The sequence below is a fragment of the Erythrolamprus reginae genome, chromosome 2 (genome assembly GCF_031021105.1).
Source record: "Erythrolamprus reginae isolate rEryReg1 chromosome 2, rEryReg1.hap1, whole genome shotgun sequence".
Lineage (NCBI taxonomy): Eukaryota > Metazoa > Chordata > Lepidosauria > Squamata > Dipsadidae > Erythrolamprus > Erythrolamprus reginae.
The window spans coordinates 73573666-73600088 of NC_091951.1; the positions used below are offsets into that span (position 1 = coordinate 73573666).

Sequence of the window (26423 nt, forward strand, 5' to 3'; positions counted from 1 at the left end):
GATTTTATTATTGCTATTATTACTATTACCAAACTCTATATTTTAAACTGTTAACTTTTTTTAAAAAAAAGCAAAAACATTTGTTAGCTGCCTTTGAAAGTGCGCCAGAGCAAAAGGTTTACAAGTACATCAATAATAAGAATAGAAAAATGCAGAAAGGAATGGTGGCTGAAAGGTACAGGGTTATACATATCAGCAATGAGATTAAAAAGAGAATTGTAGGAACATGATTCTCATAGAACCCTGGCCTAGGAGGGGAAAAGATTGAACGCTCAGCAAGAGTAAACCCAAGAGAGGAACAACAAATAAAAGACAATAAATTTGATAATCAGGAAATGTTATATACGTCAGAAATTTGTTGTAGAAAAAAAAACTTTCCAGAATGGCAATGATGGCTACTGTTTCACAAAGAAATGTCACATTGTTGCATTGATATTTTAATTCAATATTACTAGCATTGAAGGAACTTTAGGTATTTACAATCTCAAGGTCCCACAATGGATAAATATTGACTGTAAACAATTAGTGTATCTATCAAGTAGCTAAGTTACAGCTTGACTGGTCCTGTACAACTTTGTTCTCTCCTAATTGATACAGTCCATTAACAGATGCACACCATGGCAGTATAACTTTGTTATTCAATTTTATTTTATTCCCACAGCTACTGCTTTGTCATCTTGTCTATCAGTTTCCTGAATCTCATTTGCTTTCACTGCTAATTGAGACCTATTGGCTGTGATTGCTTCCAAAATTGTGTTTATGTGCCTGTGACATCACCCACAGAATCAAATCAGTTACTAAAACATTAATTTACCATGTTTAATGTTTTCAGATGAGGCTTGATTATAAAGGAGGAGGAAGAGGAAGAGAGGAAGCAACCTAAATTAAATTACTCAAAATGGAATGTACTTTTCCACGGTCATAAAACAAACATCTAATGTGAAAAAGAGGAACAGTCCATCAAGTTTATTCTCAGAAGAATAAAACTTCTATTAATGTGTCAGTACACATTCCAGGATGCATTCTTCTTTCCATTGAAGTCTCAGAAATGAGAAAGTTACGAATTTTGGTTAAACAAAACAATTTAATTTTCTGCTGCTAGATGAAGTCATTTCATGGCACAACAGGCAGTGGAAAATAAATAAAATTTAAAAAAAGAAATCTAGTGATGGTTTACACTCCCTATGCCAATTGTGTGGGGCGTATTATGTTTTTTTTCTCCTATGATGGGCAGTTTGTTTATTCTCCTACCAGCTGTATTAATTTAATGTATTATTCATCTGATGAAACCACTAGAATATTTAGCAGTTTATTTTCTTCTTGTGCTGTTTCTTAAGTGGATCCATATTTGTCCTAGATGGAGTATAACAACATCCTTTGTTGCTGGGATACTATGCTTCTACAGTAATTTATTATTTTTTTAACCAATGATTAAGATATGGTAGCCTAGAATTTCAGTTAACAATTTCATGAACTGAGTGCAGTTGTTGAATCTGTCAAGCTATCAATGAAAGGAAAGTCAGGAATTTCCTTTCAGAAGGAAGCAAATCAAAATGACAAAAAAATCTAGAGATGTGAAATTAGTTTATGAAAAGAGCCTTTGACTTTTTAATGTCAAGTTCTGCCAAGATTAGACCATTTCAAACTGCTTTGGCTTTTGTATTCTTTAGCAAGCCAAATAACAAAAAAAAAAAGATATTGGCTGCATTCAGTAGTTGACTGGTGTTGCTTGTATAGAATTGAAAGAGTCAAATTCTGTTTTTAGGCCTGAATCTGGACTCCACAAACATCCTCAATATGGAAACTTTTTCACAGAGAGCAATTTTATTCAATTCCCCCCACCCCTCTGCAATGATTCAAGGACTTTTTGCATCTTTGCTTTTATGTAGCCAAATATTCAATATATTCATCAGGAACCTTATTACAGTGGAATCACACAAAACACTTGTTTCTGAAAGTAAAGAGCAATAAAATAAAATAAAATCCTTGAACCTCCCTACTTTTTTTCCTAAATAGAAGTCATTATTCCAGAATAAGATGACTGAGCTTTAGGACAAAAACAGCCAAATCCATTTAGATTTGTTACTGGAACAAAAAGTTTGTCACAAACTGCTCTCTAAAATGGAAGTTCTTTACTTTCACAAGTACATCCTCTCTACATGGGAAACTTCTCTCTTACACAGGAGAATTCCAAAATCGGTCATGCCCCCTAAACTACATAGGCAACTTTCTCAAGCAATTGGAAAAAACAAGGATATGTCTCAGGGAAAAAACTTTGCTTTCTTCTCATAGTATTGGAACGTGTATTAAAGCATCCATATTGTTTTCACTGATATTTGTTGCTCCAGGATTTACTGTACTGTATTAATGTTGTACTACCACTTTGTATAGGAAAGGTGTCAACTATAGGCACATTGGGCTGAGGGATCTTTGGTGCCTTCCTTCTCAGCTTGGTTGCTTCTTTGCAGATGTTTCAATGGGAAGTTTTCATCACAGTTCACGACTCCCTTTGTGAAGAGAAGAGAAGGGAAGAGAAGGGAAGGGAAGGGAAGGGAAGGGAAGGGAAGGGAAGGGAAGAGAAGAGAAGAGAAGAGAAGAGAAGAAATAGAAAGGAATAGAAGGTCGGAAGGAACTTTGGAAGTCTTCTAGTCCAACCCTCTGCTTAAGCAGGAAGCCCACCCTCCCCACCACAAAGTGGCAGGCAGGTCCATGGGTCAGTCGTTATTTTGAAACTTCTAGCTATTTTAATTAATGTAAATTTCGTTTGTCTTATTTCTTAATTTTTTATTTCCTTGTAAAATTAATACATCTGTTGTAAAAAAAAATCTGTTGTATATTTGGTTTTTATAATAAGGGTTTTTAGTTGTTTTATTAAATTGGATTGTTACATGTTTTATTTATTTATTTATTTATTTATTTATTTATTTATTTATTTATTTATTTATTTATTTATTTATTTATTTATTTATTTATTTATTTATTTATTTATTTATTTATTTATTTATTTATTTATTTATTTATTTATTTATTTATTTATTGGATTTGTATGCCACTCCTCGCAGACTCGGGGTGGCTAATAACAGTAACAAAACAGTATAATCCAATACTAAAAACAGTTAAAACCCATTATATAAAAACTAATCATACATCCAGACATACCATGCATAAAATTTTAATGGCCTAGGGGGAAAGTGTATCTCAGTTCCCCCATGCCTGGCGGCAGATTTATGATTGTTGTTAGCTGCCCCGAGTCTGCGGAGAGGGGCGGCATACAAAATCAATCAATCAATAAATAAATAAAATAAAGGAAAGAGAATTATAATCTCAAAATAAATATCTGTCATAATTTCTCTCCATTCTGCATTGGTCAACCCAGATATAGAATATTTTGTCTAGATCTTGTCAACACATTTTAAGGATACTGACAAAACGCAGTGTGTCATGTGGAAGACAATTTAAGATTTAAACAAAATCCTAGAAGAAAAAGAAAAATAAGGAGAATAGTTGGAGGTGTTGTATGTCAAGTCAATTTGTTAAAATTGGCAGACAAGTCTAAATAATATACACTAGTCAATGTATCTAAACAAATAATTCCCTCAACATTGTCAAACTATTTACTAAGTGCATACTACTATTAATCTTCTCATCATTCCCATTACCCATCTCCTCCCACTAATGACTGTATGACTGTAACTTTGTTGCTTGTAATCCTTACAATTTATATTGACTGGTTCCTAATGTGATTTGGTTGCTTATGTGCACCTGGACTATTGTTGTACCTTATGATTCTTGAAGAACATACCTTTTTTTAATGTACACTGAGAGCATATGCATCAAGACAAATTTCTTGTATGCCCAATCACACTTAGCCCATAAAAAATCTAGTCTATTCTTTTTTTTTCATTAGGTTGTAGAAGTGAAGAATTAGGAAAAACACAGTACTATTTTTAAATATCTGAAATTGAATGACTGTTATCTAAAAGATAGAACACCATTGTTCAGAGTCGCAAGTGGCTTAAGAATTAGATCTAAGTTAAAAACCTAGTTTGGTGTTGAATTAAAGGCACTTTGCTAGAAACAGTAAAACTAAGTTATAATGCATTAGAACCAAGCCAACTGGCTGATTTTTAGCTCTAGGAAGTGGATAGCAATGGCAATTTTAAAAAAATGTGTCAAGAGCTTATGCAGTTGCCAGGAGTCAAAATAGACTCAAAGACACACACACGAAAAGCAGTTGGTCATCAGGAAAAGTATGTTCAATCAATAAAAAATATATTCAAAAATATTTTAGGAAGATGGACAGACTTTGACGGAGTTTCTTAAACAGAAGCTTGAGGGTAATACTGTATTATTGTAGTATAGTCTTCAACTGTGTAATGACTGCACCATTTGGAGTAGGAGAGATTCATATACTTTTCAGTTCTTGCTTTCTGTGATAATACAGAATGTATGGGATCCTATTGTGCATGTGCTAGACTTAGAATTATGTTTTTCCAAAGTCAGGAGAAAATATTCTTCCATTTTGAAGGATGCTAAGCCAATGTTAGTGTATAGACTAGAACTCTCATATCTCTTCTGTCCCCCGTTGACCAGAAATCATGCTATTGAATGCCTGCAATCATAATATCAAAATTTAGAGGAAAAAGTAGTTGCGGCTCAGTGGTTTTCAAGTGCTGTTCTATACCTTTAAAAAATTCATGAATGGTAAAGTTTGCTCCTTTGGATCCAACTATATAAAATGGATTCAAATTTTATGACCTTGGGGGAAAAAACTGAACACAAAGAATGTGTGGGGGAGTCAAGATAATTCCTATAAGGACCTTCTATTTTATAATCAGCATTTTCCAGATCCTGTCAACATGTGCCAGTCTCTTTATATTAAATCTCAGTTTATTCCACTGGGAAAGATAAAAGCTAAGGGGGAAAAAATGTGCACATGGTTTTTTCTACATAAGAATCACAAAATTAAAATGTGCTTTGCTCCCATTCTGTAATTCTATTTTAGATATATTTTTATTTATTTCTTATGAGGACCCATAAGTATGTAATCATAATTTGTTCTAGTTATCCTCCCTGCAAAACCTCCAAGGAATTATTATCAGATTTCTTGCAGATTTTTCAGAACTCATACTAAAGTTAGAATTAAAGATGGTGATTAATCAATAGCAGATTTAGTTATTAAAATTGTTCAAGGAAGGAAGACTTAACATACTCAGGACATTATTCAGTACATTTTTAAAAATATTTTTTATAAATTTGTATGATGAATGTATTTTTATGATGACTATGATCATGATTTATCATTTTTAGTTTTTATATACACTGAGAGCTTATGCACCGGAGACAAATTCCTTGTAGTGGCTAATCACACTTGGCCAATACAGAATTCTATTCCATTCCATTCATTGTGTGCTGAATAATAGGAATGACTAAACCTTTGTACTGGCCCTCTTAGATTCAAATGCACAAAAGTGATAGGTAGAATATAAGATCATGCCCATATCGTAGCTGTTCTCTCACATAAAAAGCATTAATTAAACACCATTAAGCAAAGCCTTTTGGCCTCTAAAATTGAATTAAAACTACATTGAAAGATGTAAAACCTATGTAACATTAGCTACATGGAGTAAAATCAATGCTACAGTGAAGACATCGTTGATTCAGAAGCATTCATTTTTATTTCTTGCTTAATGTAAGGGTAGCATTGATACTCACCATATTGCTGCCAACACCTGGCCCATTGGCAAACTGACATTCTTCTGCATGGCCATTACAGAAGCAACTGCCGCGGACAATTAGGTCATAGATGGCATAATGGGCAAATCTGTGCGGTTTTTCCAGCAGTCCCGAGCCTTGGCAAGGACACTCTTGCCTCTTTAATAAAAGGAGTCGCAAATTGGTGAGCTTCAAGACAGCTTGTGCTTCGGGACTATATGGATCTTCAATCTTGTTACTAGGTGTTAAAGCACGGAAGATCACCTGATAAGGGAAAGAGAATAGTGATAAATACGTATACTTACGTGTTGTTCCCTAAGTCCAGCATTGCTCAAGTCTGGTCATTGGAAATAAATGACCTAGTTTTGGCACCTAGTTTTTTCAGGAGATCCCAAGTGGGTGAAAGTTAAAATTATCTCAATCACCGGTCCAAAATCATACCAAGTAGAACTAGAAGACAGACAAATATTTGTTTGTTTGTTTGATTGATTGATTTTTTTTTAATGCCACCCTTTTCCTCAGACTCAGGGTGGCTCACAACATGTTAGCAATAGCACTTTTTAACAGAGCCAGCATATTGCCCCCACAATCTGGGTCCCCATTTTACCCATCTTGGAAGGACGGAAAGCTGAGTCATCCTTGAGCTGGTGATGAGATTTGAACTGCTGACCTGCAGATCTACAGTCAGCTTTAGTGGCCAGCACTCTACCTACTGTGCCACCTCGGCTCTATTATGGTGGTGGACAATAGATCAACTCAGAAGGCAACTGGGGGAACTCATGGTTAGCCAGCCGGACAAATCAGCACCTTCTACAACCCAAGAAAAACAAGAGTCTTCACCCAGAGAGGCCTCCAAAACACCTGATTGTGTAACTCCCCACAAAAGACCAGCCCTTCCTACTAGAGACTAAAGAACCCTATGCTTAACACCAGATGAGGTGAGCGGACACCTCCCGAGAGCAGCTGGAGTCCAGTGTCATCATCCGGGACCGGAGAATGGTGACTCGGGAAAGAAGGCCGCCATGCCCAATGGCAAGCTGCAGATATTTCTACATGGGGACAATGGAGCAGCAGACGGCATGTCCACTGTTGGTGAGTTCCCAAGGACTAATGAATCGCGCAGGCCCAGGACTGCATGGCACCCTGCCCACCTGCATCATTACATATCTATATTAATATGCATTATCATCCACAAAATAAGAGGGGAGGGGTCTTACATACAGCTGTATGTAGCATGGATTTGCATAGCTACCACTAATTGGCTAATTTAGTGGCGGGAGAAAAAAACTGCTGTCAGTGGCTGGATTGGTTACCAGCAAGCCCGTAAAAGCAGCTTCCCTGCAGCTATCCAGCAGTTCGTATTGCAATCCAGGTAAAAACAGTAAAGGTGCTGAACTGTTCCTATGTCTTGTCTCTTCATAACATGCTTCAGACATCCATCACAAACCTTGATGAGGAAAGAATGATGTAACATATTGTATGTCATGAAATCACACCTTAAAGCCACCTTTTCATACTCGGAACATGACGTGAGATGTAGGCATGCCATTTGCAAGGCTTCCATCCCCACCTTGCCCACACATAAATACAATTGTGGCTTATGAAAACACAAGTGTTTTTATAGCAGTTCAGGCGATATGGTTTCAGAGGATATCCCAGTAAATTCACTGGGGCTTTAGCCCAATATTCAAGATAATAGAACCAGAGTCTCCAGGCTGAACACCGCTCGATGAAGAAATCTGTTTCAGAGTGACCAATTTCGCGAATGACAATTTGGGATGCCAGCAAAACGTACTTGGAGCTCTCTCACTTGATATGTGAGAGATCTCACATTATGATAGAGACAGGGATGAATGTGATTGAATGAATTTAATGACATGGATTTTTAGGTTTGTTAAATCAGATTTTAGCATGTTTAATGGATTTGTTTTAAATTGGCTTAGTTTTAATCTTTGATTCCCTACTCTTTATCTTATGTACCGTATTTTTCAGAGTATAAGACACACCTTTTTCCTCCGTAAAAGAGCCTGAAAATTCAGGCGTGTCTTACATTCTGAACGCAGATTTTTTTCAAAGCTCCCCCCCCCAGCCCTAACTAGGTGCTAACAATCTTCCAGCTCTTATCCTGCAAGCTCTTTCATTATTACTGTCTGCGAAGAATGTTTTCCAAGCTCTAAGTCTTTGCAGGGGTTTTTCATTACTCTAACTTGCTCCAACTAAGTTTCTTTCCAGCCCTAACTAGGTGCTAACAATTTTTCCAGCTCTTACTGCTTGCTAGCTCTCATTGTTACTCTCTGTTAAGAATGTTTTCTAATCCCTGTTTTTGCAGGGTTTTTTATTGCTCTAACTTGGTCCAAATGTTTCTTTCTAGCCCTAACCAGATGCTAACAATGTTCCCAGCTCTTAGCATTCTGCAAGGTCCTTCATTGTTATTCTCTTCTAAGAATGTTTTCCAAGCCCCTAAGTCTTCGCTCTACTTGCTCAAAATATTTCTTTCCAGTCCTGACCAGGTTCTAACAATGCTCTCAGCTCTTACTGGCTTGCAAGCTCTTTCATTGTTACTCTCTCTCCAAATAAGACATTTTTAAAGCCCTAACTAGGGGATAAAATAATGTGCTGAAACTGCCAAATGAATACCCGGAAAGCAGATTCTTTTCCCTGTTTTCCTTCCCCAAAACTAAGGTGCATCCTATACTCTGGGGCGTCTTATACTCCGAAAATATGTTATTTATCTTTATGGTGTAAGCCGCCCTGAGTCTCTGGAGAAAGGTGGCCTAGAAATCGAAATAACAAATAAAATAAATAAATAAATGTATTTTGTGTAGCAGTTATTTCTGCTTTGTTTTACAGATTAAGGATTAAACATTCCCAGAATTATAATTGGGGTGTATTTCCAGGATTCAGCAATAAGATCCTAGGAGATAAACCTTGTCAAGGAAACACAAGTCAGCTGTCTAACTTGAGAACCGCAGAAGCATCCATGCCTGACAAAGAAATGACAGAGAAGCCAACAGTGCAGGCATTTCTTCTGCTACTCTGAGTTTAGCCTTGCTCTCCCTTCCATTTTCTTTCCATTTCTTTCTTTAGGGGACACGGATGCAGATGGCCTAGGGTTCAAACCAGAGATATCTCTTGCTCATGGGGGCAATGGGCAACTTGCCCAGCCTGTGTAACCAGTGCAGGTGCTTGCACTTTCCCTGATCAATGAAAGCATGAGAAAACAACCCAGGCTCTTTCCGGCCAGCTGCCTGTATTCCCCTAATGAATGAAACCCTGCGCAAATAGCCCATTCTGTTTAGCACAGGTGCCCAGCATTCCTTCCACCCAGGGAATCAAGGGCCAGTGACCAAGTTTACTCAATGCACACGCCTGCCTTGTTTTGGGCAATTGAAACAAAGACTCACAGACCAGCTTATTTGTTTCAGATCACACCAATTCACTGTTGATTTTTTTTTAAAAGAAAAGCAGTACGTACTGTATGTTTAAACATGCATTAAAAAACTCTAAATGATTTTATTTGTGACTCTTTCATTTCACTGAAGTCCAATATTCTGAGGTCCAAACCAATGTTCCCTCTAATTTTTTCCCGGTGTGGGCGGAAAGGTATAGTGTCTGAGCGGCAGTCCCCTTAGGGCTGGGCAGCATAGAAGTATAAATAAATAAGTAAGTAAGTAAATAAAATAAAATAAAATAAAATAAAATAAAATAAAATAAAATAAAATAAAATAAAATAATAAAATAAAATAAAATAAATAAAATAAATAAAATAAATAAAATAAAATAGAAAAAAAATCCCTTCTTTTTTATTACTACTCAAACTACTCAAAAATTTCCGCTACTGGTTCTTCAGAACCTGTCAGAACCTGCTGGAATTTCACCCCTAAACCAATTCTATTTCCACCTGGCTTGCACACTTGACCAGTTTCCTTTTTGACAGCAGCCAGACCACCAGTGTTTCATCCATGTTTCTTCCCATGTTATTTCAAAGGCCTCTCTCTGAAAGTAATTTACCAGAAAGAAATGGAGGGAAAGTAAGAACAGAAGAGCAAAAAAATCTTCATCCTGATCTCATGATTTTTCTGCCATTTCTTACGAGGGTCGCCCAGAAAGTAATACACCACCATTTTTTTCTTCAACAATTATTTAATGAACACAATGAAACTTACACACAAGAAATAATGATGTTTCTTCTACATTCCCTATTTTTCTACACAATCTCCATCCCGTTCTATGGTTTTCCTCCAGTGATACACAAAGGCGTGTATGCCCTGTCGGTACCACTCCTTGTTCTGATCACAAAGCCTTGGAGCTCTGCCGAACTATCTTCTAATGGCCTCTGTATCCAGTGACTAACCGTACTTCTGTCGACTGTGGATTCTCCATAAACTGTACACAAACGTTTGTGAATGTTCCCAACAGTTTCTTTCTCCGCAGTGAGAAATTCAATGACGACACATTGCTTGTAATGTACATCACTTACAGACGCCATTTCAAAACACTGCTGCTGTTGTAATCATAGGTTTTTAGGCACTGAACTTTGGGATGGAATATTGCTGAAGGTGATGTTTTAGCCTAATGGGTGCTGTATAAACCTTATTCTTCCTCTATTGAAAGGAAGCAAAGTGCAGGCTGAGTAAGCAAGCTGCAGAATCCATGACCACATGGAAAATAATTAACTTGATATACAGCATGAAGAAAACGTATAGCTAAGGAAATATATGCCTTACTCTCATTCCTTTGCTAATCACCAGTAAACACACAATGCAGGAAAAGGTAAAGAATGGAGCTTCCGTTAATTATCTATAGGGAAGTCACGAGGAGGTTGCCTTACACAGTGCATGAGTGAATGGTAGTTGGAGGATGGCTTAATGTATGTGGCGTTCGCGAATTGGTTATTCTGTACCACGTCAGGAAAAGTGAAATACAATAAAAGGAGAGATCTTGATTCAATCGAGGTCGTCTCATTGAGAAAATTCTCTCCGTTGCTTCATTTTGATGTGGCAATCATGGCATTCTGTGCCTCCCTAGAGGTTGACCCACTGGGGGAGGGCAGTTTGCCTTCATGCTGCAGCAGAAACTGCATTTGCATTCGTATCATTACTGTAGGCTGAGAACCCCCCCCTCCCCGTGGTGCATTACTTTCTGGGCGACCCTTGTATATACCACTTTCTCTCCTCATCATAGCCACAGGCATCCAGTATAAACTGGGAAGATGAAAAAATAGGGAAGCATCCCATTGCCATGCTTCAATGCAAACCAACCATTCATATCTGCATCTACATATTTTGCTATTCACCCCTTGGCCTCCCATAAATACCTCACAGCTTAGCAGGAAATACACGTCCAAGAGCTCTGACTGGTGACATTTACAAGAAGGAAAGGTTAAGGAGACAACAAAAGAATTCCATCAAGCACCTTATTATTGAAAGAGACAAAGTCACTCACTCAAATTCTCTCTCACACACATGGTGGAAAGGAGGGTCTTTTGCTAAGGAGAGGGGGGATATGCAGCTGTTGACTGTTTTTGTAACTGTCGGTCTTATCAGCCTGAGAATTAACTCTCACATCACTCCAAGCAGCTACTTTATCCTCTCTAATAGCAAAGTTGGCCTTATTCCAATGGGATCTTCCTTTCCTTCTTTTACAGTTCGGTCTTCTGTATTAAAGTGGGGTTTGCTGATTCATTTGTGGCATCTTCCTGAAAGAGAACCACTGAGAGCAAAAACATGCCAAATGTTTCTGACTGGAAAAGAGCAGTGGTCAACTGTAAAAACGAGTCCCGAAAGGAAAGGCAGGAATGTCCATGACTCATAACAACCAGAGGCATTGGGCAAGCGCCCAGGGGAATACCATTCAAGGCAGACTAATTTGCTATGATCTGGTTTCTCAGCTGGCTCACTTAAAAATGTGCATGACCACTTTTGGTTTTGTAGTCCCTCAAGGTGGTTTCTCTTGTGTTTGAAGCAGCTAGACTCATCACATCTAAACTTTTCCTCACCTATTGTTAAGTATACTTCTCTTATATATATTATATTATATTATATTATATTATATTATATTATATTATATTATATTATATTATATTATATTATTATTATTATTTATTAGACTTGTATGCCGCCCTTATGTATATTGTTATATGTTCTGTCGGGCTCTCTGGTAGAATCCTCCCAAAAATTCACAGGTACAAATTTCAGACACACACACGTTTGAAAATTCAAAACAATGTTCTTTACAATGAAAATTCAGTTAAACTAAGCCCTCTTTTGGTATAGCAAAGAGCACTTGTCTCCAAAGAAACTGGTAAATTATACAAGTCCCTTATCAGTTCTGAGATACTTAGCTTGCAGCTGTGAGGCAATTCAAAGTCCTTCTTTCACAAAGTGAAACACACTTTGCTCTGGTTTAGTTTCAAAGCAGGGAAAAATCAGCACACAAAGTCAAAGTCAGGAAAGCAGTCATGAAACACACCAAACGATCAGGTAATCCTCCACAATGGCCAAACCCACAGGCTGTTATTTATAGCAGCCTCACTAATTGCCACAGCCCCACCCAATCACAGGTGGCCTCATTTTCTTTGATAATAATCTCTCAGTTGTTGTTGCCTATGCATCGCTCTCCGCATGCCTGGCTGTATCATTAACTCTTATTCTGAATCCAAGGAGGAGCTAGATAATTGATCTCCTTCTGAGCTGTCTGCCACACTCTCCTCCTCCCTGTCACCTATATCTTCTTGGTCAGAGGAGCCTTCATCATCAGATTCCACCGGGGGGGGGGAAACAGGCCTGCAGCATGTGGATGTCTCCCCCACATCCACAGTCCTTGGGGCAGGAGCTGGGCCAGAGCTAACCACAACATTTATATATATTTCTCTTATATTTCTACTAGCTACATGTATATGTTTATGAACTCTATTATCTCTTCCGCACTATTCCTATGTCTTTAACTTCTATTCTTCCATTGGTTTGCCCATAAGGAGATTAGATGATAGAATGTGCCGGGCCTCACTCCCGGATAGGGCAGTGGCCTACATTTCTGTTGCTTTTGTCAGTATATGTATTGCCTATAAGTCATTTCATAACAATAATGATCAATAATGATAGATTGTTCCCAGCCATGGAAGATTAAGCTATTTGGTTGACTGAAGTTACGTGATTAATTTGGTTTAAGCCGTGGAGCTTGGATTGATTTCTGGGATTTTACTAATTAGTATTCATTAATTATAATTGGGATTTATTAAGTTATTACCAATCATGAATTATTCCCTGGTCTATTCCTCAATATTGATGGATATTTTTACTATGATTATATCCTATGATACCAACATTATGTATTGGACTAACTAACTAACTAACTCACTCACTCACTCAATCAATCAATCAATCAATCAATCAATATGTGGACTTCCAAGTTTCTTCCTGAACAGATGGGCCTGGTAAAGAGTCCAATTCAGGCAAGCTAAAAGCTTAGCTTCAGATGCAATAGGAGTCCATTGTAGCTTCAGTTCCATGTTAACTATAACAATTATTGGTTGCCTCTTTTCAAGATTAATAGAACAAAAGCATATGTTTACATTATTGTAGACATTCCCAGACTCACATTTTTAAAAAGGCACTCTACACCCTGTCTGTTATAATCAGAATGATGCTGGAGTGGTGGTGGGGAAGATGGGTTATATTGCTGGAATTTTCATTCTTATACCCCAAAAGCTTTTGTTTTCAAACTCACAACAGCAATTCATAGAATATTGGTATCTCTGTCCCTGACCTTTAACTTACAGAAATCTGGATGTCCCTGAAGCTTTATAAAAGTTGAAGCTGACAACAATCAAGAAAACAATGTTCTCTCTCTCTCTCCCAAATTTATTTCCAGCAACTGACATTTTGCCATCCTGTTCTTATTTTATCTTTCTCAGAGGTCAGCTTTATCCTAGGGACAATGTCTCTGGTTTTGTATTTCCTGTCATGCATGGCCCCAGGTTGTGATTCTTTAACCTCAATGTCAAGAATTGAAGTTCTTACAATCCGATATCTCAGTCTGAAGTCTGAGATGTATTTTATCCAACACCTGCTATAGGTCATAAGCAACAGGAGAACTGCAGCTTTCTTAAGCCATTACTCTTCGGAGAGGGGCGGCATACAAATCTAATAAATTATTAAATTATTATTATCAGAATAGTGGAGGGGAAATGTATCCTGTATGAGCTGAAGTGTTTCTTATATTTCCCCCCATTTTTCCATCAGCATGTCCTTGGTGAAAAAGGGAAATCAAAATTCCTTAAAACAGAATCGTTTTTCTCCTTTCTAGTATTTTCCCATTGTTTTTACTGGGTATATAAAAATGGGTGGCATTCAAATGATTAGATCTTTCCAATCCAAAGGTGAAATGCTCCCGGCTCGCTTGTGCCTGTCAGCCGTCAGAGAGCCAGTTGCGAAGGGAGCAAGAGGCTCCACCCACCTGCCCAGATGCCGCCATTTGGGTTCTTTTACCCTCTGTGTATGCGCAAAGCATTCTGTGCATGCACAGAGGGTAAAAGAACCCAAGTGGCGGGTGGAGCCTCATGCTCCCTTCGCGAATGGCTCTCCGACGACTGACAGGCATGAGCAAACTGGGAACATTTCACCCGTGCCAATCCTAGTTGCACTATGAGTCCATTATATACCATATTTTTCACACTTTTTTCCTCCCTAAAAGAGGCTGATAATTTGGGTGCATCTTATACTCTGAATGTAGCTTTTTTTTCCCAGCCCAAACTAGCTGCTAACGATCTTCCTAGCTCTTACCTTGCAGGCTCTTTCATTGTTTCTCTCTGCAAATTATATTTTCTAAGCCCTAAGTCTTTGCAGGTTTTTTTCCCCCATTGTTCTATTTGCTCTGAATGTTTCTTTCCAGCCCTAACTAGGTGCTAAAAACGTTCCCAGCTCTTACTGGCTTGCAAGCTCTTTCATTGTTACTCTCTGCAAAGAATGTTTTCCAAGCCCTAAGTCTTTGCAGTTTTTTTTCCATTGCTCTACTTGCTCTGAATGTTTCTTTCCAGGTGCTAATGATATTCCCAGCTCTTACTGGTTTGCAAGCTCTTTCATTGTTACTCTCTCCGAATAAGGTTTTTTTTAAAGCTCTAACCAGGGGATAAAATAATGTGCTGAAGCTGAGCAGACTAAAGATGGTAGCCAGATGAAAATCTGGTAAGCAGATTCTTTCCCCTATTTTCCTCCCCAAAAACTAAGGTGCATCTTATACTCCGGCACATCTTATGCTCCAAAATATACGGTACATATACAAATGAATATATATGAATGTATACTCCATATGTCTTATCATTACACCATCTGAATGTGTGCAAGTCAAAGACAGAATTTGAAAACCTAATCTTTTTCTCCAGCTGTTCCGAATGGAATCAATGCCCCTAAAAGGCAGGCAAGAAATGGACACATAGCTTTTTAGATATTTTTAGTAATGTTTTAATTATTTTTTGTAAATAACTCAAGATGGTGAACATACATGTTTCTTCCTCCTCCTCCTCTTTTCCCCACAACTATAAAACTGTGAGGTAAATTGGGCTGAGAAAGCACGACGTGCCCTCAGTCACCCAGCCAGCTTTTCATGCCTAAGGCAAAGGTAGAATTCACGGTCTCCCAGTTTCTAGGCTAACACTTTCACCACATCAAACTGGCTCTCTTTTTCCCCCAAAAAAAGAGACACATGCTCATGAGATGGTGAAAGCCAACTTAAACTCCTAATGTTTATAAAATACATGTTTGAGTTAGCAAATTGTGATGGTCTGCTTATATTATTAATTCCACCAGACCATAATGTACTGTTTCAGTAACCGTTTCTCAAAACAATAACACATTGAATAATAAACATGTGTTATATGTTTACGTTTAATGGTAGTTTAATTCAAAATGATCCATTATGAGTATTCTTTCACTCTCTTTTAATTATTGAAAGTACTACATTCAAAAACAAACTAGTAATGACCTATAGACCTATGGCACACATCCTGGAATTGGCACACAGAGCCATGTCTCTGGGCATGTGAGCCGTTACCCATTGCTCTTCTGAGTTCTGACACACTGGCCAGCTGGTGTTGACATACACAGGGGCACTGGAAACTGGAAGAGCAGCTGCCCAGTGTGCATGGGCACGCTGGGAAGATGATCTTCTGCTTTCCGGCTGTTGCATTTACACCAGTCGTCTGATCTTCACGCACGCATGCACGCCAGAAACTGTAAGAACTGTAAGGTGGCCGGTGCACATGACACTCCAGAAACCAAAAGATCCTCTTCCTAGCATGTGCCTGGGCACCATGCCACTGCTCTTCCGGTTTCTGACATGCAAGTGAACTCGGTGCCAAAAAGGATTGCCAATACTGATATAGACCAGTGGTCCCCAACGTTTTTTCCACCAGGGACCAGTTTCAGCAAGACAATTTTTCTATGGCCCAGTGGGGGCGGAAAGGGGCGTGGTTGGGGCGGGATTAAGCATGGGGGTGCTGGTCCTCCCCGCCCCTCTTTCCCGCCATCGTCCTGTGGCCGGCAGAACCTGCCTCCCAAGCCCTCTTGCCCAGCGGGAGCTAAGCGCTGGAGAGAGGGGGTCAGGCTGGCCCTCCTGCCTCCCCCCAGCCAAAAACGCAAAAGCGCCCCGTGGCAGAAGCCAAAAGAGGCTTGAGCTTCTCGGTCCTTCCCGCCCCTCTGTCCCATCCATCGTCCTGTGGCCGGCAGAACCTGCCTCCCGAGGCCTCTTGCCCGGCGGGAGGCGAAGCGCTGGAGGGAGGGGGGTGGCGGCATGAGGGCCGGCAGCTGCTGACTCCATGGACCGGTGCAACATGCCCCGCGGCCCGGTACTGGTCCGCGGCCCAGTGGTTGGGGACCCCTGATATAGACAATCATTTCTCCATTATTGTCCATCCAGGTCATCCCTCCGTGTCATTATTGGATGGTTTTAGACTGATTGGTATATCTCTAACAGATTTCTCTAGAGCAGTGTTTCCCAACCTTGGCAACTTGAAGATATTTGGACTTCAACTCCCAGAATTCCCCAGCCAGCAAATGTTGGCTGGGGAATTCTGGGAGTTGAAGTCCAGATATCTTCAAGTTGCCAAGGTTGGGAAACACTGTTCTAGAGCAGGGGTCTCAAATTCAAGGCTGGATCCAGCACACAGGGTGTTTAGATCTGGCCTGCGGGGCCGACCTTTTAACAGCAAAAGACCAGCCCGTTCTGCCTCTGCTAGTGAAAACGGAGCTCAGGAGGGCCTACTGCAGCTCTCCCAGACTTCGTTTTTGTCCGAAATTGCCTCTTGCAATCTTCTGCCAGCAAAAATGGAGCTCAGGAGGACCATGTGGTCCCCATTTGGGGGCATAATGGCCTCCTACAGCCCTGTGCATGGCCCACCGAGTTCCTTTCCTGGCAGAGAACTGTAGGAGGCCATCATGGCAGAAAACAGTCTCAATTAATTATGTCAAGCTGGTCATGCCCACGGTAGCTTCGCTCCCCCACCCCATCCGTGAAACAGAAACCTGATGCAGCCCTCAATGAAATAACTTTTGATACCCGTTCTAGAAGAATTAGTGGAAATGTTTATTATATAACCCTAATTCTACACAGGTTTTTTGAGCACTCCAGAATACCTCACACCATTATCCGAGGTCAGCAGCAGCAATTTGTTTCTAGCTCAACAGGAGTTGTTCTAAAATCTCTCTTACACAAACACACACACCCTTTTCTATTTTGCCTTCTAAACTTTGGTGGAGGTATTTGACTACATCGACAGCTATGTGTGAGTGCATACACATACATACATACAAATGGCATTTCAAATGCAAATAATATGTACAGGTTGTTTTTTTATTTATTTGACCTTAGATTACATATGCATTTTTAAAATGCATTTCTAGATTTTTATCCCACCCACTGTAGAGGAGCTCAAGGTGGTCTATTTTACCGCTTGAAATTGGAGTAAAAGAGGGTGATTGGCCCAAAGCCACATAATGATGTCTGCAGGTGAGTTAGAATTTAAAACTTTCTGGGGTCAGCTCAACATCTTCACCACTGCAACACAAAAAACGAAGTGGGATTTTCATGTTTGTTCTAATGCCCTTTTAATATCTTTGCTTGTAAGGTTTTTTTTCTAAAGTTAATGCTGATCACAATGCATTTACTTTCTGAAGTTTTTAAAATGCACTAGCATTGATCTTCGTTTCTGTCTAAATATTTCCACTACATCTTAACAAAAGTGCTACGGCAAATTAGCCCTTGCCTGGACTGCTTTTAGACATATTTATACATTTTTTTCAGATATATTTAACCGTTCTTTAGAGCAGTGTTTCCCAACCTTGGCAACTTGAAGATATTTGGACTTCAACTCCCAGAATTTCCCAGCCAGCGTTTGCTGGGGAATTCTGGGAGTTGAAGTCCAAATATCTTCAAGTTGCCAAGGTTGGGAAACACTGCTTTAGAGAATGGCTTTCTCCAATGGACATAAAGATCCAACACAAAATGGCCGTATGTAAACAACTAATTGCTCTGCCAATTTGCTTTCGCACAGTAGCAAGTGTATTTTCTGAAGGTCACTGTACTAATCATGTGGCGTGAACAGCTGAGACAGTAAATTATCAAGGTCACTTCACACACAAACACGTGCATGCACACATTGCCACTGCAGAGTAATTCATCACATTCATTGCTTGCCAACTGCGCTGAGATTTGAACTAGTTAACTCAAATGAACTTAGCTTGGGGGAGTGGGGTGGAGAAGAAAGCTTATACAGTACACCAATGGTCTAAGACAGTGATGGTGAACCTTTTCTTCCTCGGGTGCCGAAAGAGCATTCACGTGCTCTATCGCACATGCGCAAGTGCACACATCCATAATACAATGCCTGGGGAGGGCAAAAACAGTTTCTCCCACCCCATGGAGGCCCTCTGGAAGCCGGAAACTGTTTATTTCCCAACTTCTGGTGGGCCCAGTAGGCTCACATTTTACCCTCCCTAGGCTCCAAAGGCTTCCCTTCCAAAGGGTGGGGGAGGATAAAAACGCCCTTCCCCATCCCTCCGGAGATTAGATTAGATTAGATTTATTGGATTTTTTTTTTCAATTTTTTTATTATTTTTCATAAAAACAAACAAATACATACAAACAATAAACATAAAGTGGGGGTGTATTTCCCCCGCTTCTTATGAAAGTATACATTCAAATATAGAAAAAGAATACATAATTAAATATATGTTAACTATTATAGAAAAAAAAAAGTTAATAAATTTGAGTTAAAGTTTTACAAATCTTAATGTGGGTGTTAGGTAGGGTTAGTATAACATAATTACCAAAAAATACCTTTAATATAATCCTAATTACTATAGTAAAATAGTGTCAAACCTTCAATCCAAACAGTAAAACTAAATTCAACTATTATACATCGAAGATCTTGGTATGTTGCTTATACTTATACATACACTACTATATCATAATCGTCAAAAAGTCCTTTTAAACTAATATTAATATTATTATCACCTAGGTAAAAACTAATACAAAAAAAACAACAACTAAAGATATATCTTATTTTTTCTTATCTATCCATTTATAAACATTGTTCCATGTTTCATAAAATTTAGTATCCTCTTGATCGTTTAATCTTCTTGTCATCATATCCATTTCAGCGCAATCTAATATTTTAGCTATGACCTCTTCTTCCTTGGGGATTTCCTCCCCTTTCCAATTTTGCGCATATATTATTCTAGCCGCAGTTAATATGTGTATAATTAAATAAAAAATTTCTTTCTTGTAGGTCTGATTTGTGACACCTAGTAAGTAAAATTCCGGGGTATTATCTATATCTTGCTTTATTATTTCTTTTAATATTTTTTCAATCATCTTCCAATATATTTTTGCTTTGCCACATGTCCACCATTGATGATAATAAGTTCCTATATCCTTCTTACATTTCCAGCATATTGGGGATGTTTTGGGAAACATTTTTGCTATCCTATTTGGTGGGAGATGCCATCTATAAAACATTTTGATTTGGTTTTCTTTTAGGGAAACTGATTTAGTCATTTTCCAATTATTAATCCACACTTTCTCCCATGTGTCTATATCTATTTCCTTGCCAATATTTCTACACCATCTTATCATAGTATCTTTTAAAGTCAACTCTATATTTTTATGAGCGATAAGTAATTTATATATTTTCCCTATCATTTTTGTTGAATTAGTGGTAATTAAAGTAGTTAAAGGATTCTTACTTTTATTAAAAATGTAAAGAGTTTTATCCTTCTGATATCTAGATCGGATCTGGGCGTAGTGCCACCAATCTATTATTATCCCTTCTTCTTGTAGTTCAATTCTAGATTTAAGCTTCATCTGATCATTTAATAGTTCTTTATATCTATAAGTTATTTTCTTGTCCTTTATAGACTTTGGATGCGTTATTGCTTCTAAAGGAGCTAGCCAATCTGGGATACTTAAAAAATGATTTTTCTTTATGTCTTTCCATACTTCTAATAAGTATTTCCTTAATGTATGCCTTTTAAAATATGAATGGTTTTTGTCCTTATCATACCATAAAAATGCATGCCATCCAAGCATTAAATCATGTCCTTCTAGGTCAAGTGTTCTTTTATTATCTAAGATTATCCAATCTCTAAGCCATGTTAATGCAGCGGCCTGATAATATAGTTTCCAATTTGGAAGGCCAAATCCTCCTCTTTCTTTAATATCTTCTAAACAATTCATTTTTATCCTTGCTTTTTTGCCTTGCCATATAAATTTTTTAACTAAGTTTGTTAAAGTTTTTAAAAAGATTCCCCCTGGGTTTATTGGTATTACCTGAAAAAGGAATAAAACCTTGGGTAAAATGTTCATCTTAATTGTTGCAATTCTTCCTAAAAAAGATATTTTCAAATTATTCCACATTGCTAAGTCTTTTTTAATTTCTGCTATTAATTTCATATAATTATCATTTTTTAATGTTATTGTTTTCGCTGTTAAATTTATTCCTAAATATTTTACCTTTTTTGCAGTCTTTATTCCAGAAATACTTTCTAATTTAGTTTCTAGTGTTTTATTCATATTTTTGGTCAAGTAATGTGTTTTGCTTTTATTTATCTTTAAACCTGCTACGTTTCCATATTGTTCAATGGTTTGTAGTAAAGTAGGAACTGTTGTAATCGGTTCTTCAATTATAAACATTAGATCATCTGCAAAGGCCTGGAGTTTATAGGTTTCATCTCCTACGGTTAAACCTTTTATTTTAGGGTCCGCTCTTATTTTAATTAATAAAGTTTCAAGGGTCATAATAAATAACAATGGTGATATAGGGCATCCTTGGCGAACTCCCTTGTTTATGTCAAGTGTTGGTAATTGACTGCTATTCAGTATTATATTCGTTGTTTGTTTTGAATATATGGTATCTATTAGGTTAACAAATTTTGGACCAAATCTCATTTTATTTAATTGCATTTTTATAAATATCCAATTAACGTTGTCGAAGGCCTTTTGAGCATCTAGAAACATTAGAGATGCCGTCTTGTCTGGGTGTTGTTCATAGTACTCTAGTATATTTATTACAGTTCTAATATTATTTTTAATTTGTCTCCCTGGAAGAAACCCATTTTGGTCTTGGTGTATTATTCCATTTATAACTCTTTTAAGTCTCTCTGCATAAATGGCAATAAAAATCTTATAGTCTACATTTAATAGTGATATAGGCCTATAGTTTTTAATTTTTTCTGGTTCTGTACCCTGTTTATGTATTAAGGTTGTCAGTGATTCTGACCAAGATTTAGGGATTTTTCCCTCAAGTCTACATAAATTAAAAGTTTCTAACATATGGTTTCTTATTGTTTCATTGTCTATCTTGTACCATTCTGCAGGTATGGCATCTGGGCCTGTGGCCTTATTGCTTTTCTGTTTTTTAATTGTTGTTAGGAGTTCCTCCATTGTTATTGGTCCATCCATGGTGGCCTGTTGGTCTTCTGTTATTTGTGGTAAATTTGAAGCCTTTAGATAGTTAAAAACTTCATCTTCAGTAACATGATCTTTAGCATATAACTCTTTATAAAAATTATACACAATGTCTGCCTTACCTTCTGTATCATATTTTATTATACCGTCTTTATCTTCTAATTTTTGGATTAATTTTGATTGACTCTGTTTTCTAAGTTTATACGCTAGCCATCTGCCGGGTTTATTTGCGTGTTCAAAATATTGTTGCTTTGCTCTTTTGATCTTTTCAGTTAATTGGTTTTGTTCTATAACTCTAATTTTATGTTTAATTACATTTATTTCTGTCTTTAGATCTCTGTTCTTAATGTGTTGCTGCGATAAGGATTCTAATTGTTTTAGTTCATTTGTTAATTGTAAGTACTCTAATTTCTTTTCCTTATTATGTTTTGCTGTATAGGATATTGTTAAACCTCTTATATACGCTTTGACTGTGTCCCATAAATTCTGTGGAGTAGTGTCTGATGTTTTATTAATTTCAAAAAATATTTTTAATTCCTTTTCAATCCAATCCTTATACTTCTTATCATTTAATATATACCTATTCATCCGCCAGTTGTTCTGTTTATTATTCATCGTCATATAGACCACTATTGGGTTGTGATCAGCCCATGTATTAACGTCTATCTCGACCTCTCTTATTTGTTCTGCCACCGGTTTTGGTGCCCATAACATGTCAATTCTGGTCCAAATTTTGTGAGGGTTGGAGTAGAAGGTAAATTGCCTTTTGTGAGGGTGTCTTTCCCTCCAAATGTCGCTTAGTAATAATTCCGCTTTCATTTTTTGAAAAGTGCTAGGTAGCAAATTCCTTCTTGTTTTTTTACCTTTTCCCCTTTTTTTACTACCTCCCCCTCCTGAATGGTCTAATTGTCTATTCGCGATAGCATTGAAGTCACCTATTATCAATACATTGTCAATAGCTAAATCTATTATTATTTGGTGTAAATTTTTATAAAATGTCATTTGGTCTTCATTGGGAGCATAAATAGAAACAACCACTAGAGGTCTAGGTTCAATATCAACTTGTACAATCAGTATCCTACCCTCTTTATCCTTATATATTTGTTTGGAATTTATAGAATTCTTAACATACATCACTACACCTCTTTTTTTTTGGTCTGCTAATGCAGCGTACATTTTTCCAATTTTGGGATTCAACAGTAATTTTTGGTTATCTTTTTTAATATGAACTTCTTGTAATGTTGCAATCTGAACATTTTGATTTCTAATTTTAGAAAAAATTTGCTTCCTTTTTCTTGGTTCGTTAAGTCCATTGACATTTACGGAAAAGATTTTTAAGTCTTTATTTGTTGTCATTTAATGGGTTTTTTGGTTTCTCGCTGAGGTTGAACTCTTCTAGGATCTTGGTCCTGCTCTATTACTTGAGCAGTAGCCCCCAGATCTTCTTCTTGCTGAGTTGGTAATTTTTCCCCTGGTTGCTGTTGAGCTGGTTGTAGTTGGACCACTTGTTGCTTACTTGCGTAATCGGAGTGGCCAATGCCACTCTTTTCGAGAAAGTACATGGCTTGTTCTACGTTTTCCAATTTGTACCTTGTAGAACGCCATGTCAGAGAAAGTCCTTGTGGAATAAGCCAACGGTAAGTGATATTTTCTTTGATCAAAATTTTAGTTAGAAAGTGATAATCTCTTCTGTTTTCTCTGACACTTCTTGGAACTTGTTTTAGTATCTTTATTTCTACTCCCTGTCGTTGGGGCGGGGAGTTTCTTGAATAATGAAGTATCTCATCTCGCAACGCCTTTCTTGTAAACTTAATATGTATCTCTCTTGGGAGGTTGTGTCGACGGATATAGCTATTCGAGATTCTGTATACTTCATCGATTTCTCTCTGTAAGGCTATAGGGTCCTCTTGAAGTATAGCTCCAATAATTTCCGCCATAGTCATTTTTAAGTCTTCATCTTTTTCCTCTTTTATATTCTGAAATCGAAGTCCGTACGAAGCTCGTTGCATCTCCAGCTGGATGATAGATTCATCATATCTTCTGTATCTCTCATCAGCTCTCCCTTCGAGATAATCCATTCTTTTCTCATTTTTATCAGATTGCTCTTCAACTTTTTTAACTCGGTCATCACTTTCTTGGAGTGTTTGTTGGATCTGCTTTATCTGGTCTTTCATCTCGCCCATATCAGCTTTCATTTGGGCCATCTCCACTTTAAATTCTGCCAAGTCAGCTTTTATGGCTTCTCTTTGTTGTGTTGCCTCCTCCTTTATGGCTTCTCTTTGTTGTGTTGCCTCCTCCTTTATGGCCTCTCTTTGTTGAGTGGCGTCTTCTTGTGATTTAACCATGAAGTCCTTCAAAGTATTCAAAGTCTCGTGTATAGTTGCAAGGTTGGACTGCATTGTTTTGTCTTTGTCTTTATCTTTGGTAGACATGGTTAACACCTGATGCGAGGGAGAAGAATGCGGTGACACTTGTGGAGAGAGGGTAGTTGGTGTAGTTTGTTTTTTTGCTGTTTTAACAAGGGTTGAGGTATGGGACATTATCAAATTAGAATCCACTATTTCAAATTTTAAAATTAGTTTCAATTTTATATATAGTGAAAAAGAAAAAAATTACTATAAATTCCAAATCTGTTCAGTGTATTTTGTTAAAAAGAGAAATTCCCTTATAATATAACTATACCAATTCAATAGCAATTCAATTAATGACAAAATTCAAAAAAGAAGAAAAAAAAATATTATTATTTAATGCCACAGGAGAAAAGAACAGGTATTAACCTTTTCAAGTAAAAGAAAGGCAAGAAATAAAGGAAGGGAAGGAATATCAACTATATGTAGAAAACAAAAAGAAAAGAATTGGAGGGGAAACTTTGGGAGGAGGGAAGGAAAGGGAGAAGGGGAAAAAAAATAAAGTGAAAAGAGTTGTTCAAAAGGAAAAAGAGGGAGGGTAATATTTTAATTCAACTATTTAAAATAGAGCAGGAACCCAAGGGTTATTAACAATGCATATAGTTCAAACCAAACTTCTTCTAATAATAAAAATACCCAAGAGTAGGGAAGAAAGTCAAAGGAAAATCAGGAAGAAAACAAATAATTATTCAAAGACACAATAACAGTATTATATACTTAAGTTCTTCTTATAAATCCTGTAATTTTGCTAGGAAGTAGAGATGGAGATCCAAGTCTCAAAGGGTGAAGTTATATTTAATTTCAATTCAAAATTCAAGGAGTAAGACAAATCCAAGGCTTGCTTGTATTCAAAATGAAGTCAGTTTATTTTCCAAATTCAAGACAGGAACAAAGAAACAGATCCCAAGATGGAGTCAAGTTAATTTCCGTGCAGCAGGCAGATGTTAAACAAAAGAATTCTCAGCAAATAATCCAAAAGGTGTCAGCAAATAATCCAAAAGGCTCAGCAAGTAATCCAAATAGATTAATCCAACAATAAGTAATCCAAAAAAGAAGTGATTTCAATCTCTTCTAGATTCCATTTAGTTCATAGTTATTAAGTTATTTCATGTTGTGAAAAAGAGCAGCAGGAAAGAAAAAAAGGCAGCAAGACTGTGTTCCTCCGCTTCAAAAATTAAGCCCAGAACATTATGATTTTGAGAGTCTATCAACAACAAATTCTGATCATCACTAGGAATTTCCTTTAGCAGTTAAAATTTTCTAAATAGTCATGTCAAATTTAAGTTATTTTGTTAAACCATAAAGTCAGAAAATTATTTTATAGGTTCCAAAGTTCACGTTCAAGATGGAAAAGTAAAAGTAAAAAAAATTAGGTCCGGCTGTTATTTGCGGATGAGTTTAAACAGGGAAAAACTTTCACTTTCGCCCTGAAGAAAAAAAGACTTTTACTTAGAACTTTCACGATCTTCTGGTTTTAAACACGAAACACAATGGAAATTTTTACCTTAGGTCCTTTCTCTGCTATATTCTTTTTCAATGTAGATATTTGTACTTTCACTTCTTAGAGTTTTGTTCTTCCCGCTGAGTGAGGGGAGAAAGCGCTGGCCGGTCCTCTTAGGCAAAGAGGAGCGGTTCTCCCGTCTCCGAAGCTGCGGGGCGAACCGCTGCCTCCGGAGTCCTGGCGATGGGTCCTCGGGCAGAGGAGAGCCCCCTGTTCATGGATCGGGCCATCCGGGCCCGATCCGATCGCAGATGCGACCTTCGGAGGGGGTAGAAGGGATCGCCTGGCAGAGCCCTGCCAGACACGTCCCGCCGCGATCTCCACCAAACCGGAAGCCCCGATTTATTGGATTTATATGCCGCCCCTCTCCGCCAAAATGCCAAAAATGCCCTCCCAGAGCCTTTGTGCGAGCCAAAAGTCAGCTGGCCAACACACACATGCATGTTGGAGCTGAGCTAGGACAATGGCTTGCATGCCAGCAGATATGGCTCCGTGTGCCACCTGTGGCACCCGCGCCATAGGTTCGCCATCACTGGTGTAAGAGATACCCTAAGATAGAGTCCTGAAATGGCTTTGCAAACCTCTGGCACAGTAATAACTCTGCATTCTAAGCAGAAGCCCTTCTGATTAATGTTTGCATGGGAGATCATTGAGGTCTTTATGAATAGCTTCCCCCAGCTTTTCAAAAGCAGATGGAGCCATAAGCCTAGCAACAATAGGTTCTGGAAGAAAAATTAGGAAGAGGGCGGAAGAGGAGGAGATGGAGAAAGTTCAAGTTCAGTTAAGAACATTTCTATTACCCTTTTTCTCTCTCTTAGGATTCAACAAACGGTGCCCAG

General features: G+C 37.8%; 1 protein-coding gene across 2 annotated transcripts in view; it reads right to left on the reverse strand.

Annotated features, from left to right (window-relative positions):
• LOC139160461 (netrin-4-like) overlaps nt 1–26423 on the reverse strand; it is an 89047-nt gene that overhangs the window by 45136 nt on the left and 17488 nt on the right. For both annotated transcript variants that reach the window (XM_070738346.1, XM_070738345.1), the window contains one exon: nt 5716–5979. In XM_070738346.1, coding sequence (XP_070594447.1) covers nt 5716–5979 — 264 coding nt within the window. The remainder of the gene's footprint in view (nt 1–5715; nt 5980–26423) is intronic.